The following is a 17,559-nucleotide window of genomic DNA, read 5'->3' as shown; positions in this document are numbered from 1 at the left end:
AAAAGAATTAGGAAGCCTGGACAAAACATTTAAGGGCTGATTGAAGGGTCAGTATAATCAGTAAATAATTCTGCAATGATAAGGTAAAGGGAGAGTGTTCAAGTGATCACAGCTATGGAAGGAGAGGATGATCATTAGAACAGTTTTGTTTTTTATTTATTTATTTTCTGCTGCTGGAGCAATCATTGGCAGATCCCAAGGGGAGGGGAACCTGACTGAAAGGGAGGCAGGTTTTGAGGTTGGGCCCCAAGGAGGAAGCTGAAGGCCTCGGAAGTCAAGCTTTATCTCATAAACTAAGTATAGGACCTCCTTGCTAAGACCACTACAGTGTAAATACCTTGCACTCTCCTCTATGACCATGTCTATACTACTCGCCGGATCGGCGGGTAGTAATCAATCCCTAAATAGACGCCTGTACTCCACCTCGGCAGGAGGAGTAAGCGGAGTCAACAGGGGAGCCGCAGCGGTTGACTTGCCACCGTGAGGATGGCCAGGTAAGTCGAACTAAAATACTTTACCTTCAGTTGAGTATCTTAGATCGATCCCCCCCAACTAGTGTAGACCAGCCGTATGACGCATGGCTGCTTCCTTAAAGCAGGAAATTCTAGACATTTTTACAAGTTTCGAGAACGTTACAAAAGCACCAGAGACCATGTGACTCAACAGTAGGGATATACAAAGAATACAGTACTTACGTTCAGAGAACATATTTTATTATTTAATAGAAGTTTTTGCTCCAATATACAAAATAGGGGAGTTGTTATCCCAATTAACATTTACATAGTTACACAGAAATCATTTCCACCATTTACAAGTGAAGAGTCTTCTCACAGTCCCCACTGAAATTACAATCAAGAGATAATCCTACAATGCTTTTTATATTGTTCAGTTACATTTTGTATTTCCTCTGCCTATAGTTTCTGGTATTAATTTTATCAAGAATTTACTTACATTTTTCAGCTGCACTAGAAGTGAAATTAAATGCATCATTTGGAACCACTATCTCAAAAAACCTTATCCAAAATAAATAACCATTTTATAAAAATATGTCGCAGGAGTGAAGCAAAATATCCTGTGGCTACCAGTAAAACAAAAATGCTTTAAATTTTGTTACTGTATTAAAATGTGTTTAGCAACTAAGCTTGGCTTTTAACTACAAACATTTTTAAAAACTGTAAAATGACTGAGCAAACATTTATCAGTTAACAAAAACTAATGTGACAATGGTTTTACAAAGCTGTACATTTAATGCAAGGGACTTCATCTTTCTGATATGTACTATGGTCCAACTGATTCACCCCTCACTCTTTTCCCACTGAAACCTGGAAAAACAGATTTAGGTTCTATATTAATTTGGTATAAGCCCTTAAAAATATCCAATCCATTATATTTTTATGCCTCTCCCAAAATATGTTATGCTTTTCTTTGAAATGCTAGTAGTTTAGCCAAGCTACATAATTTATACAAAAGAATTTCAGCCAAGCCAAGGCTTCAGAAAATTTGCATTTATAAAAGCAACCTGTTATAATATGACAAGAATTTTCTTTCATATTTGTTAAATAGCCCAATTTACTTAGTGACCCTGTTCAAAATTTATTCAACTGAATGAATAGGTGAAGTCTTTTCCTGAGCTAAAAATACAGGTAAGTAAATATATTAGTTATAGCAGCAGACAGGAGACATTCTTTTTAAAGGTTTCAACAGTATCAATAAAATCACAATAAAGTAAAAATCACAATCTGAAATGGGATGACAAGGACATCCAAGACTTGACAGCCATAATCTGAAATATGTATTCCATCATTTTCCAGAAATTACATTCAGCCACTGTCAGACAACAAACTGATGCATGGAAAAGTATCAGATCACAACATTTCACATATTTCTTATTACATCTATTACTTGGTGGTGCTATTATTTAAATCTTAATGCTGTTTCATAAACCCAAAGCAAGGTAAACTTTAATTTCAGAAAATTTCACCTCATAGGACTTGAAAAAAATCTCAATACACTGAATTCCCTTTACATTCCTAGATTATTTCATTTATTATCAACTTCATTTCATAGCTGGAGAGTTTTTTGAAAGTCACCCAGGCTGTTGGGAGTCTGAATGGAACAATTTTCTGAGGAGGGAATATTTTGAAAACTGTTTATTTTGATCCAGGTTTTTCTAACAAATTATTTAGTGTATGGACCCTTAATGAATTAAAAACAGTAAGAACTGGGGTACACCACCACCATTTCATTATGATAAGCATTCTTATAATCATCATTCAGATAGCTACAGGAAACATTTTACAGCTTGGCTTTTTCAGCAGAGCAAAAACATTCATATTTTAATTTAATAATTAAACAATGTAAAACATTGAGCCAGATACCAGTTCCTCCTGAAAGAGGAAATTCCCCTTCTGTTTTACCAATTTTTTAAAAAGACATTTTATGCATTTTATTTAGAATTTGTCTTTCCTAAAAAAAAGCCACTTAATGGAATAAGTAAATTAATTCAAATATATAAAATTATGTTCAAGATTTGTTATACTCAAAGACAATACATAGGACCCTAGTACTTAGAGTAATTCATAAATAAAAATAAACTATTATTAATAACCCCATCTTTCTCCATAGGGAGATTAAAAGCCATAATTTTTACTGATTGTTCCCGACAGGATAGGTATATATTACTATAATGTAAGCTTCTTCAGAGAAGCAAAACATTCTTGGCCTCCCTGACACTAGTTTATCTTTTCAGTTAATCTGTTACTGTCAAGAAGGCAACTGTGTTGTCCCAAGTATATTTCTTGTTTATATATGAAAGAACTCAGGAAAAAAAACAAACAAAAACAAACAAACCCTGCCCACCATATTCTTTCAGAATTGAATACAGGCAAATTACTGCACAAAGAATTCTCTGTCTTTTCAAATAAGAAATCAGTATAAAATACCAGATTTATATTACTTCTATTGCACTGCCAGATCGTTACAATTAGCCCTGAACCAAACCCCAATGAAATCAATGGAAGTCTTCCATTGATTTTAAGGGGCTCTCATTCAGGACTTTAAAAAGAGAAAATGTGTTAACTGTTGGAAAGTTGCTCCTGCAAGAGTGGTTGGTATCTCTCCTTTCTCCTAGCAGTTGTAATAGAATTGTGTAGTCAGCATGATACCTGAGCAAATAAAATGAACTTGATATGAAGGGTTTTAAAAAAAATCCAAACTTTGCTTTGTTGTGTGCAAACTGCGCTACTGTCCCTGGAGCTCCCTGCATTCTTTTTTTTAAATCAGTGCTTGCTCCATTCCAACATAGCCAGAGAAGAAACGAGGCATAAAATCTCTCTTCACCACAGTTCCCATTCAATCCCGAGACTGATAGAAGAGAATGTAACCAGACTCAGAGTTCTTTGAAATGTCTGATGTCAACCCATAGAATTCTTCAATAGCTTGTGCATCTATTTTCTACAGAAAACAAAATACAAACACTAATTTTTAAAGGAAAAAATCTACTGTGATAAACGTATATTCTATTAAATTACACTTCGTGAAACAGTGACAAAATATTTTGGTCTCATCTGTTAATTACCTTTCTCCAGACAACCTAGGTTATAGAAGGGTTATAAGGCTTTTAGGGTTTTGTTGGTTTTTTTTTTTAAAATTCCAAATCTTCTTTCCTCCACAGCAGCCCATCTTGTGTTTAATTTAAGTAACCTGAACATCTAATACTAATAAATGGACTAACCATGAATACAAACATCTGATAAGTTTCCCACACAGAAAGGTGATTTACAATGGTAATACCAAGATTTTTTCAGATAAGGGACCAAAACTCAGCATAGGCTATGCACATATAAGAACTCAGAATCAGCACTGAACTTATAAGTAGGACTAATCAGAATGTAATAAAGTAGACCAACTTAGACAGTGATGGGGGATGAGCATTAAGAGGAGAATAGGTCAACTCTCCTCTTTAAAAAATTATGAGCTACCAGGACCATAAAGGCTGTTTAAAAAATTATAAGCTACCAGGACCATAAACACTTAAATTGGACGAGGAGCCTCTAGTTTGTGATACAGAACAGGATGCCAAGAGCTGGCAGATGCTACCACCATCATGATGATTTTTGGGAAAACAACAGAAAATGCAGCCAAATTAAAGGCAATATGCCAAAAAGAATTCTTGATCCAGAACAAGCCACAGATATATTTCATACAGCAGGAATGTGGAAATAGGCACTCTTTTCCTCAGATCAATTAGATATAATCTAATCTTTTGTCTCCACTACTGTGATGACTAATTGGATCATTTCCATCTTGAAGCACCAAATAGAGTTACTTAAGATCAAGTACCAGCCAGACTTCTTTGGGAATGCAAAGTCCAGTAAATTCCTGAAAAGCACTCTCGCTCAGGTTCTAGTGAGATAGATGCCTTGATGTTTGAGAGGCTGCAAGACCGTCCAACCACCATTCACTTTACTATTGGGGGAGTGAACCTTTAACTCTGTGGCGATATCTTAAAGTCCACTGAGTATCCTGTCAGGACAACTGAGACCACCCATCAATCATCATTGACACCCACAACCCCAAACAAAGAAGTCTTCAGTACCTGATTGGTTCCGGAAACTGAAAGGGAAGACCTGGCCTAGTCAAAGGTTTAGTTAAGCAGACTCACTATAGAGATATATATGACCATAATTTCCAATGTTTTGTGACCTCCACTTTGGCCCTGGCATCTCTCATATGAGAAGAGTGGTTTTGTTTTAGAGAGAGTTTTCCCTCCCTGCCAGGAAAAGGTGATGGTCATAGGTGGCAAAAGCAGAAAAAGATCTGCCATTAATCATCATGCTTGATTCAGAGTTGCAGAGTCTCAGGTACTTCTCTGAAAGACTCTAATCTACCCGTGAGGTTGAGAGATATTATATTGAGAAGACTGTCATGGAGGATAGGCACAAAAACTTGGCTACTCTTTCAGGCAGAGTTACCTCTATCTAAGCTATCACTATTAGCTGTCTCCCCAGCACAGATTTTTCTTCTTTTGGTAAAAAAGCAATTCCTCTGGAAATAGATCCAAAAATATATGCATTTTGAACAAACAGCTCTACATTCTCCTCCTCCAATAAATATCTAAACATGACTGTACTCAGAGAACAAGGATTGCATCTCTCTAGTTTAGGAGAGAAAAGAAATATCTTCAGCTACATTTCCTATCTTCACAGTACAGCACATCATTCCTTTTAATCTTTAAGTGATCACAAATGGGGTGTGTTGGGATGGGAGGAGACTTTTGTTTAGAAGAAGTAAAAACACAGGGTTACAGCAACACTTACCTCTACAATATCATCATCAAAGAGCAACCAAAAATCATGACTCTTCACTATTGCAATATAATGTCCTCGATTAGGGCCACTGTATTTAAAAACAAAAACAAAAAAACATTATGCATGTCTATTTTATTAAAAAGCTGCTTTTTTCCACAAAAAACAAAAACAAAACCAACAACATTTAGTAAAAATTAAGTTGATTATTTGTATTCCTATTTGTATATTCATTCCCCTTTGTGTTACCAAGGACATTCACATGAAACAAGACATTAGTCATCGTGATGCCAAATACTATACTAAACAGAGGATTAAATGAGGAATAAGTAGGACAAGCAGTAACAACATACATGAGAGGTTGTTTCATGCTAAAGCTATTTACGGAACTAGGGACAAAAAAATATATAGAACATTTTTTATTTAAAAAAAAGGGGGAGGGGGATTGAATAGAAAAAAAAATCAAACTTTCCACACCAAATTGGATTCTGGGTGAGACCAATACCAAGAAATTTCATGCCAAAAATGTAACTTTGAAGAATATTCTAAACCCATAACAATAGGGGAACTTGGAAGAGTCATTCCATCAGAATTATTGATCTGTCTCATGTATAATGTTGCCCCAAATTTTATGTGAGGCAACAGAAGGTCATGGATTTGACCAGCCAGGATCGATAGAGGTTCAACTCAAAATCTGTAACCTGAAGCACCCTAGCACAGCCAGGACTCAATTGTGTGCCTGTTCTCATAAGAAATTGCTTTCAAAGCAGATAGAGTTGGTTAAGATGAGTAATTTTATCCACAATGCAATATGAAAACACTTCATAGCAACAACTTGACTATACAATAAAATGCAGGCCACTTACAACAGTTCCACTGTGCAATACTTTGTAGATTAAGGCAGAGACCAAAAAAATCTTTTACCTCCTGAACACACACAGCAGAAGATTTTAAAAAAGGTCTTGCATCTCAGTCGGTCAGGCTTCGAACTGAATTTGAAATATGAATACTCTAACAGTCTCCTTTCTCATTTGTCTATTGCAAATCATCTGTAAGTCACACTGACTCATGAGATGAAAGCTCTGGGAAAGGGGACATCTAGAGGTCAATGAGTTGATGTTTGTAGACAAAAAGGTCCACCCAGGATTTTGTTACATTATTCTATCAGCAAAACAGCACACTCCCTCAGAGTCAGCTGGAAACTGGCAGGTCCCATTAACCACTTAAGCAGATTAATAAAGCAGGTGCAGCATTGCCTTGATTGAATAATGGCACCCCAACTTCCAACCACAGGAGGCAATATTATGGTAGATGTGTGATCAGTGTTCCATTTGGGGTTTCGATGCTTGAAAAGTAAAATTAGAACACAAGTGCACAAATTTTAAGAATATACTTCTTAAACGTCCATTAACTCACATAATACTATGATCTTGAAAGCTTTAGAAGCAGAGAGAAGAGACAAAATCAGCCTATTTGAAAAAACGTACAAAACTGTTCCAGGAAAAATTCTGTTAAAATCTGAACGTACCTTTTGTTGAAGAACTTACTTAACAAAGGTAAATACATTCTGCAATGTTACTTTCTGTGCTACATAATTTCTTAAAACACTTTAGAGATTACTTAAATTAAGTGATATTGGATTTGTGTCACAACGTTAATAATTTCATACGAGAACCCCAATGTGACAAACTTCATATTACCTCCCACAATGAACTACTACAGCAACAAGGTCGTACATTCTGTCAGGATTGGTGGCATCTCCCGAAGTATTAAAAAGTCTAAGCTCTAAAGGAAACACTACTCTATAAGAGAGTTTTGTATATCGATGTAGCTGATCCATGTATTTAAATCTCTTCAGATGGAGAGCTAGAATCATAGGCAGTTTTTTTACTTTCATCCTGAAACAACAAAATGAAATATATCATCTCAGATTCCAAGATTTCAAAATTGTCAGAAATGAAAAACACAGTATTTTGAATACTATTAAAATATATTCAAGTATTAAAGATGCTCAGCTTGTCAGTTTCCTGACTTTTCTCTATTAAAACCATATGATCAGTGTGGTCTTTTCTTCAGCATGTCTTAATGCTGCAATACCTAAACAATAAAACAAGTTATGGACAACTGCAGTAAATTAAACCTGGAGATTAACCCTAAAAGAGAACCGCAAATGTGTGTCTGAAAAACAAGTTAAATAAAAGGTTATGCGTCCTATGCCCCAAATAACGTAAGTAAAAGGGACATGCAGCACAGAAGTGAATCTAAATACACTTCCCCATATCCTTCCTATTTAGGTCCCTAAAAGCAAAACCCAACTCTCACCTTTTTGTGATACTTCTAGGCACAGACCAATTTGTTTTAGAACTACTGTGGAATCCAACTGGAACACAGAGTTAACCTTAAGGTAGAGGGAGTCAAGTCAAATGTTTTCATTTTAAAATATGTGGCTTAAACTTAGTTTTATATCTGCAAAGGACACAAATATCAATATACCACTATTTAACTGATGTAACCCCACTCAAACAAGCCAACACTGTACTCCAGAGAGTGCCATGATAGCATGATCTGGCTGTTTGGAGGACAAAAAACAAGGAAGCAGTAGATGGAAAATACAATCCTAGATTCACCGTGTTCAATACCCCCTTACGCTATTTGAGCCATTCAGGCCAGAATCTTACAAATAATCTGCAGTGACTACAAAACTTTATCAGTTGACCACAGAAAGAGCAAATACTTCTGCTTAATGTACAGTAAATGTATTCACTTAAATTACCTCATCCTCTCCCTCCCCACAAACATGCACTTGTGTGTATCATCCACCAACTGCATCTTGTCATAATCCAGGGGTCGGCAACCTTTCAGCAGTGGAGTGCTGAGTCTTCATGTACACTCTCATTTAAGGCTTTGCATGCCGGTAATACATTTGAATGTTTTTTAGAAGGTCTCTCTATAAATCTATATAATATATAACCAAACTACTGTTATATGTAAAGTAAATAAGGTTTTCAAAATGTTTCAGAAGCTTTATTTAAAATTAAATTAAAAAATGCAGATCTTATTGGTTTAGTGTGATCTTTTGCTTGCTGAGTTTTCCAATGACTAGTGGCACACACTGATACTTTAAGCTGCACACAGGCTTCTGAGTGATCAGTTGTTAACTGGCTGGAACCCCAGATCGGCAGCTGAGGTGAGTGGAGTTGGCGGCTGGTAGGGCTGAGCAGGGCCGGAAGCCTGGACCCTGTCTGGCAGGTGGCCTAAGCTGGAACTCCAATCAGAAGCAAGGTGAGCGGGGCTGAGGCGGGGACCCCGGCTGGTAAGGGGCCAGCAGCCGGAACCCCAGAGCCCGCCCAGGGTCAGCCTGCCCCACTCTGGGATTTCAGCTGCCGGCTCCTGCAAGCCAGGGTCTCAGCCCACTGCCAGCCTAGGGTTCCTTCACCCAGGCCAGCAGTGGGCGCTGAGTGGGACCAGCAGCAGGACCCCAGCGTACCAAGGGGCCAGAAGCAGGAACCCCAGCGTGCCGAGCGGCTCAGCCTGCTCTGCGTGCCATCAAAAATCGGCACACATGCCATAGGTTGCCAACTCCTGTCATAACCTATGCTATAAACTTGTTAAGGCAGAAATTGTCTTTTTATTGCTTATTAGTAGGGCTCCATGTCTGTCATGGAGGTCGCAGAAGTCACCGATTTCATAACTTTCTGCGACCTCCGTAACTCCTGCAGCGGCCAGTATGGCTGACCCCAAGGCCCCCCAAGCAGCTTGCCCCAAGGCCAGCTGCTCAGGAGACCCCAGGGACAGCCAGACCCGCCACTGCTGGAGCAGCTCGGCAGCCAGCCACAATGGCTGCTACTGGAGTGGCCCTAGAGCCAGCCACATTGCCCGCTGTTCAGGCAGCTGGCCCCGGGGCCCGCCTGAACAATGGCTGGTGCAGCTGGCCCCAGGGACTACCTGAGCAGAAGCAGCTGGGCAGCCCTGGGGGCGGCCAGAGCAGCCACTGATCGGCGGCCCCCGAGCAGTGGCTCCCTGCCCTGCAGCCCCCCACCCCACCCCCGAGCACTAGCTCCCTGCCTCATGGGCCCCAGCTAAGATTTAGTCAGGGGTACTTACAGTACATGTCATGGACAGGTCATAGGCCATTAATTTTTGTTTATTGCCAGTGAACTGGCCACAACTTTTACTAAAAATACCTATGATTAAATCATAGCCTTACTTATTAGTACAGCACCAGCCCAATGAGTCACGACTCTCGATTGGTGCCTCTTGACATTACTGCAGTACAGATAAATCAATGCTGTGAACAGAAATAAAAAACAAAAGCCACCCAGGACTACAAAAAGAAAATTTTAGGAAGACAGCCCTTGTGTACCACAACAGTGGCTTTCAGCCTTTCCAGACTACTGTACCCCTTTCAGCAGTCTGATTTGTCTTGTGTACCCCCAGGTTTCACCTCAATTAAAAACTACTTGCTTACAAACTCAGACATAAAAATACAGAAGTGACACAGCACACTATTACTGAATAATTGCTTACTTTCTCCTTTTTACCATCACATTATAAAATAAATGAATTGGAATATAAATATTGTACTTAAATATAAGTGTATAGTCTGTAGAGCAGTATAAACAAGTCATTGCCTGTATGAACTTTAAGTTTGTACTGACTTTGCTTGCGCTTTTTATGTAGTCTGTTGTAAAACTAGGCATGTGTACCCCTGATTGAGAACCACTTCACCACAATACTAAATTCCTGTTGTGCTAGAACTTAAAAAAAAAAAAAAAAAAAAAATTAAAAGTACCAGAGAAACACCTAATGCTTTCTGCAAACCTATTCAGTGAACATTTTGAATCTGGCAAAAATAAAAGGAAAAGATCTGAATCACCTCTAAATCTCTGATGGTAAATCAGAACATTAACAGAACAAAGCTAAATTAAAAAAAAAATGCATGAATAGTTTAGGAAAACACTCCAAAAGATGTAAATCAGAGTAAGTAGCGTCTTCAAACTTCCATCATCAATGGTATCATCCCCGAAGTAGAACGTTCTACAGCAGCACCACGGCAACTAACATACCACTATGTAAAAGTGCAATTAATACACCACTACATAAAAGTACAACACAAGCTCAGTACAACAAAAATATCCTGCCTCCTCCTCTTGTGAAAAGACATGAGGGGTCTCAACTCTCCCTAAAATTCAGCCGATCACAGAATTCAAAAGCAGCACATGGATCAAAAATGAACTGTGTAATTTCAAACAGCCTCAAAAATTAATCTCGGGCAAAGATATGGAGAGTGTTGACTGTTGATGCTGACTTGATCTTGGAGGGTTCATAGTCTTTGGGCTTTGATTCTTTTGGTAAGCATGTTTAATAGAAGTTATGAAAGCTGTAACAGCAACTAGGAGAGCACACATAATTGGGTTATTAGGCTGAAATCTAGTAGGCCCAAGAAATAATCCCAGGTGATAATTCTGCACACTCATTCTGAAAAGACACACAAATATCCACAAGTGGACAGCACACAGCAGTTGTGCAAGAATGGAGTTTGTGGGGAGGCTTTAGTGATCTAGCTGCTATGCAATAATTAGGTGGTTAAAATGTACATCTCTACCCCAATATAATGCGGTCGTGGGGAGCCAAAAATTCCTACCGTGTTATAGGTGAAAAGCCGTTATATCAGGGTAGCGGTGGAAGGGCTGCAGTCATGATTTAAAATGCCCGGGGCTCCCTGCAGCAGCCCCGGGCCCTTTATATCGCTGGCCAAGCCCCACTCCACAGCCCCAGGGTAGCAGCAGCAGGGCTCTGGTGGTGATTTAAAGGGCCCAGTGCTCCCCACAGCAGCCGGAGCTCCACTGCTACCCCGCTATATGCGAACTTGTGTTCTATTAGGTCACGTTATAGTGGGGTAGAGGTGTATTTATGTATAGGAATGATTAGGTCTGATGCAGTTAAGTAGTAGTAATAACTAGGGGCTTGGCTAGGGACACCCAAAAGGCCACATATGGATAATAGACTGGTATCAATCTTCTTATGGTCACAGAAGGTGGCCAATGTGGTTAGAATACCCAACAGGTTACAAAAAGTGAGGTATAAAGGGCTCTGGTTCTGTGCTCCCTGTGCGCTTGCGTGGCTGTCCAGGAGCTGTTATACTTAAACAAAGCACGAGATTTTTTACAGGGGAGAAGGCAACACGCCACATTTATTGAGAATACAGCAGTTAGCATATGCTTTTTAGTTACACACACATACCATGCACATAGTTTTGTCAGTTGATGTTTATAGTTACCAGTTTAGAGAGTTTGGATCAATCTAGTGGCCAGCCAGATTGGTCACAGAGGGGAGCCGGGCTTTGTTGGTTGTGACTTGATGCTTTTGGAATAGTGGCAATATGAACCCAAAGTTCCACGGCAAAGCACTTTGCTTATATAGGTTTTGTTGTTGAAGTTTATGGATTTTGCCGTGTTAGTTTATGACCAGTTATTTTTAAATTGTGCTATTTTTTGATGTAAACATTTTAAAACATCTTTGAGAGGGTTATTTTGTTTTGGATTTGATTTAATTAATTGTTTTTAGGGGTGATAGCTTTTACCTTAGGGTTGTTAATTTGCCCTTTCTAGATTCTGGATCGCGTTGATGGTTTTTTGGAATTAATAAGTTTTGGTAAGTGGTTTTATTTTGTTTTGTTTTGTTTGGACCATTTGGTTACTAACGGCCTCTACATTTTATTTTTTGATGCATGCCTTTTTTATTTATACAAACAGTTTTTTATAGTGACCTTTGAGAATATAAACAGCAGTATTTTATATTGAGCGAAAGGACATTGTAAATTAAACCTTGCAAAGTTTTATAACCAAAACAATTTACATTGAGGTCCAGACCTTTAATGTTTTTTTTATTTACTGAACATAGACACAATACAGGATTCTGTCTTTTACTAACTAAACCTTAAAACAAAGAACTAAAAGGGCCCAATTTGTAATGCATATGGGAGACAGAATCCCATAGTCCCAGAGGATTTTTTTTTTTGGCTATTTAAAAAGGGTAGCTGGCAGGATGAAATCAAATAATACATTAATTTTATAGTACAATTATAAAATTGTGCTCCTACAGAGCGACTCAAGTGCTGTGCATGTGATTAGCAGAGCTGCAATGGTGGCATGTGTTCAGGTGCCCCTCCCTCTGCTGCTCCGCAGTCATGTTGCTCCTGCCCTCTACCTTGGAGCCTCTGGCTAGCTGCTCAAGGGATCTTCCTGTGCAAAGCGGTGGGGGAGGGGAGCACTGATGTCATGGTGTCTCCCTATTCACGCTTCCCCTCTGCCATGTACCCCATGTCTGCAAAGCAGGGGAGAGGGGACAGGGCTCAGGAGCAGGAGAGCTCAGCTGCTACGGTCTGAGCTTTCTGGTGTGCATGTATTAAAGAGACAGCACATGATCTCTCAGACTGCCCCAGCAGCCAGCACATTCTGTGTGTGTGTGTGTCTCTCTTTCTCTCTCTCTCTCTCACTCACACACAGTCTCTGTGTCTCTCTCATACACACACAGTCTATTTCACACTCTCCTCCCAACACATACTCATGTTGTTGTTACTTCTTGGTAGTGCAATGCACATATATTATCTTTAATTTTATTCTTTCAAAGTTGTTTGGCTGGTCTATGCATTTCATAATTTTATTTCTCTCTTATGTTTAAATTTAATTCTTTGAGTAGTGAGTTCTAAAATGCCTGACCTGTCCTGGCTGGTGTAATTATCCGTATGGTAACTTAAAAAATATATATCTAGGTTTTTTGTAGCGACTGATGAAGCACATCTGCACATTACCTTGATATTGGTCCACATAACAAAATTCATTCTACACAGATGGAAAAAAATTAGAGGAAACATTGCTTTGGTTCCCTATTTTTAGTTTCACTGGGTTCTCAAGATGCCTAAATCAGAATCTCTTCTGATGGGCTCCAGTTACTATTCCTTCTATCTTTGTTTCCAATGGTCTCTATAAAGCTGTAAGTATGCACAATGCACATTGTACTGGCCTTATACTTACGTATAATGGTTTTTCTATTATTTCAATTATAGCTGTCTGTATTAACTAAAGCTAAAGTTTCTTTTTAGTAGCTGCCTGAAAAAGAATCTGAGACACATGCATATTGCACCCAAGAAATAATCTTATAATTGTTAAGGCTCAAAAAGTTTTTAGAAGTACCGATCAGGGTGGATGTTTAGCACTTTTACCAAGTACATATCAAATTCAGGAAATAAAATTAAAAATTCAGTCTTAACTTTGTTAGCTTTGTCTTCTTCAAATTTAGAACCATTCAGCATCCTCTCATACTTCTGCCTTCCTAATCTACATAAAATTATCAAATGTCCTGCATCGAAAGACAAGAAACCAACTAGTTATTTGGCCTCCATAATCTCCTCTTAACTTGGCCAGATATTGGACCACTTCAGGAATATCCAAACTCTCATTTGTCTTAACTTAAACAAGCGCCCTTTTCTTATCTTAACCTTGTTCAGACACAGTTAAGATAGATCGCCACACATAGTATCTTGAACACAAACTTCTCCAAAGATCTTGCTGTCTTAAGTATTCTATTCCTTACTGAAACATGCACAAGTAATTAGGGTAGTTCTTGAGACTGCATCCACAGAAACTATCCTTAAAAGCAATCTTCTGACAAACATAATATATACAGGACACACAAAACCAGATAGACAAGGTATCCACAAACTTTCTTTGCAAGGAAAAATATCAGTTCACCCAAATCAAGCTTCTTTGAGAAAATAAATACTATGAACGCTCATAATTTTAGCTTTCATTTTTTACTGTGTCCATCTCTTCAAGTAGTATACAGGGCTAACTCAATAAACCACACTTTAAAACAAACAAAATGTAATTTTTGTGATAAACTGATGTGCTCACTTTTCAGAACCCCTTCACCAATTTTGACAGCAGTCTCAATAGCACTCTCTCATATCTTTATCAGTAGTTATGCTTGATGGTGAAACTCATCCCAGATAAATGGGAAGTGATACTGGTTGGTTGGGGGTGGGAGATATGGAAGATATGGCAAGAATATCACCGGTCCCCACAACTGAGGTATGTATCTGCATTTGTTGACTGGGTTCATTAGGACTCCCAGCTACTAGAGAAACAGATACCGGTTATACCTAGGTCAACTCTTTTATTCATCTAAACAGCCAGGAGGTTGCAAGAGTTACTTTCAGATGTGGGCTTTGCAGTGGACTGTCACTTTGAGATTAGATTATGGGGCTACCTCTTAAATTGCAGCAGGTATGGAATTTGGTGGGCTTTTTATTAAGCAGTATTTCTTTTAGGACGTGCATTAAACTAGTACTTGATTATCTGCACTAGCCATTAGTTTTCATGCTGATTTTAAGGTGTTGGCTTTGACCTATAAAGCCCCAAGTGACCTGGGTGCTTACCTATCTAAGGGACCACCTCTGTATATGTGACATAATGCTATATGTGTCATCATGGAAGGTCATAAGAGATGGTGGCGGGGGCTGCCGTCAGCATCACAGGTCTTTGAAATTGTCTCCACCTTTGGTCCATGACAGTCGGAGCTTATTAACCTTTCAGGCATTGTGCAAGGCTGACATTTTCACCTTGACCTGTAAGGAGATGGAAAACGGGCCAAGCTGGGAAAACAGAGAGGACTCTGGTGATGATTTTTTCAGTGGGACTTACTAGATTTTTGTTATATTTACATTATTGCTTGATGATGGTGTGATTACTGGAGTCCATTTTAAAATTCATAATAAACTGTAAAAGGTACTCAGAGCTTGGAATCAGTGCTCTTTTATTCAGTGTACCTATTGTGAACATTATAGTGAAACCCCTTTTCACAAGTGTTTTATTTTTTGGATGACTAAACTTATGTAAAGTTTTGAAAAATAATCAATTTTATCATAATTGTTTATACTGTATCCACTTCTGCATCTCTCCACTTTTCCTAACCCCCACTACTACTAGAAAGAATATTGAGCGTCTTTGTGCATTATTCTCATTCTACTTATTCTTCATTTGAAGTCGCTGTGAAATTAATTGATTTCTGTGATAATTTTAATATCACAAAGATGATATCTTTTTAAAAACCTTTCACCCGAGAATCTCGGCACCCTCTAAACAAACATAAATAAGTATTAGTGGACTTCAGGAATGAGTTGAAGAGACTTGCCCAAAATGACATGTTAGACCTATGGTATAACCAGAAACAGCACCTGAGGCCATGTCTGCACTACAAACTTCTGTCGATTTAAGTTATGTTGGCATAAAGCTGCTGTAGTTAGTATATCGCTTGTGCGCAAGCATACTTGTCCTCTGTGTAGGCAGTGTGCATACTCATCAGGAGAACTTGTATCAATGCACAGTGCAGTGCACTATGGGCAGATACCCCAGCGCACAACCCATCACCATCTGGCACGCTGCCTTTTGGAAAGTTTTGCTAATGCACGGTGGGGCAGAAACAAGTTGTGCAGGGTTGACTGGGAGCAAGGGGTCAACACTCCCAGTGCAACTATTTCTATCCCATAAGGTCATCAGTCTGTCATCATTTTTGCACCTTTTTTTTCCAATATCCCACATAAATACGTTGCCTTCCCTGCTGTCCACCATCTCTGACAGAAGTATGGAGTTTGCACAGTTCTGCACTATTTTCATAAGCATTGCAAGCACAGGGCACAGAATCCTTCAGTAATTGCAGAGAAGCAAGAAGAACCAAAACAGTGGGAAACATGATTTCTTGGAGGACAGACTGCTTTGGGACGAAACGAGAACCAGTTCAAGGTTGTTGGTGGCATTCACGGAGCAGCTGCTGGTGGGGGAACACTGCTTCCTGTACCTAAGAAATGGGCGCTGACTGAAGGAATCGCATCCTTACGTAGGTTTGGGATGATGAGCAGTGGCTGCAGAACTTTCAGATGCACAAAGCCACATTCCTGGATCTGTGTGTTAAGCTCACCCAAGCCCTCCAGCACACAGACACCAAAATGAGAGCTGCACTGACAGTGGCAAAGCAAGTGTTGATTGCATTGTGAAAACTTGCGGTGCCAAATTGCTACCAGTCAGTTGGAAATCAATATGGCGTTGAAAAAATCCACTGCAGATGCCATCATCATGCAAGTATACCGGGCCATTAATGGCCTCCTGCTATGCAGGATGGTTACTCTTGGCAATGTGGATGGACACAGTGGATGGATTTGCAGCAATGGAGTTCCCCAATGTGGAACCAACTGCAGTAGAGTGATAGACAGCATATATATCCCTATTTTGGCACCAGACCATCTTGCTACAGAGTACATCAACAGAAAGGGCTCTTTTTCTGTAGTTATTCAAGCACTGATGAATCTCCAGGGACACTTCACTGACATCAGTGTTGTGGTGCATGACATCTATGTATTTAAGTAGGAACGTCTTTCCCAATAGGAAGATTATCACTGGGAATCTTAAAATGTCAATATCGATCCCACATGCAGCTTAGTTGTAGCCGTGATGGTCCCAGGATATTAGAGAGACAAGATGAGTGAGGTAATATCTTTATTGGGCCAACTTCTATTGGTGAGAGAGACAAGCTTTCGATAGTGATCTGGACAACCCCGCATACCTGTTGCTCTCCTGGCTCATGAAGCTGTACACTGGCCACATCGACAGCACCAATTCAACTACTGGCTCAGCAGGTGCAGACTGACAGTTGAATGTGCTTTTAGTAGACTGAAGGGACGTTGCCATTGTTTACTCACAAAATTAGACTTCAGTGAGAAAAATATCCCAATGGTTATAGTTTCCTGCTGCATCCTGCATAATATCTGTGAGGCAAAGGGAGAAAAGTTTCCACTAGGGTGGAGGGAAGAGGTGGGCAGCTGTCTCCTGAGTTTGAACAGCCAGACAGAAAGGCTATTAAAATAACTGAACGTGGAGCTAGATGTGAGGGATCACGGGCTTCAAACCCAGGCCAACATGTCCCTAGGTAGTGCCAAGGTGACGACCAACATCCAGAAGCTCACCTGGTTAATCAGGAGAGGGTCCAGAAAAGGGTTAGCTTGCAGAGGGCCCTGCCCCCGAAGCTCTCAAGGGGAAACACCCAGCCCCGACTGGTTTAAGGGTTCTGTATAAACCAGGAAGTAAAAAACAGGAAGTTGTCCGAGCAACTACCTGCTACTATGGACTCCTCTTCCCTATCTAATTCCTGAGTCCTGCATTCCTGCTTGCTCCTGGTTTCTGTCCTCCTATCCCAGACT

At 39.5% G+C, this 17,559-nt stretch overlaps 1 protein-coding gene across 1 annotated transcript in view; it reads right to left on the bottom strand.

Annotated features, from left to right (window-relative positions):
- Positions 1 to 696: 696 nt before the first annotated feature.
- USP12 (ubiquitin specific peptidase 12) overlaps positions 697 to 17,559 on the bottom strand; it is a 79,551-nt gene continuing 62,688 nt past the window's right edge. The window contains exons 7-9 of the mRNA XM_050937296.1: positions 7,007 to 7,204; positions 5,319 to 5,397; positions 697 to 3,453 (exon numbers count right to left, since the gene is read on the bottom strand). Coding sequence (XP_050793253.1) covers positions 3,352 to 3,453; positions 5,319 to 5,397; positions 7,007 to 7,204 — 379 coding nt within the window. The 3' untranslated portion in view covers positions 697 to 3,351. The remainder of the gene's footprint in view (positions 3,454 to 5,318; positions 5,398 to 7,006; positions 7,205 to 17,559) is intronic.

This window comes from Gopherus flavomarginatus, chromosome 1 (genome assembly GCF_025201925.1).
Source record: "Gopherus flavomarginatus isolate rGopFla2 chromosome 1, rGopFla2.mat.asm, whole genome shotgun sequence".
Classification (NCBI taxonomy): Eukaryota; Metazoa; Chordata; order Testudines; family Testudinidae; genus Gopherus; species Gopherus flavomarginatus.
Note: the sequence above shows the minus strand (reverse complement) of the source record. Positions and strands in the feature narration are given on the sequence as shown.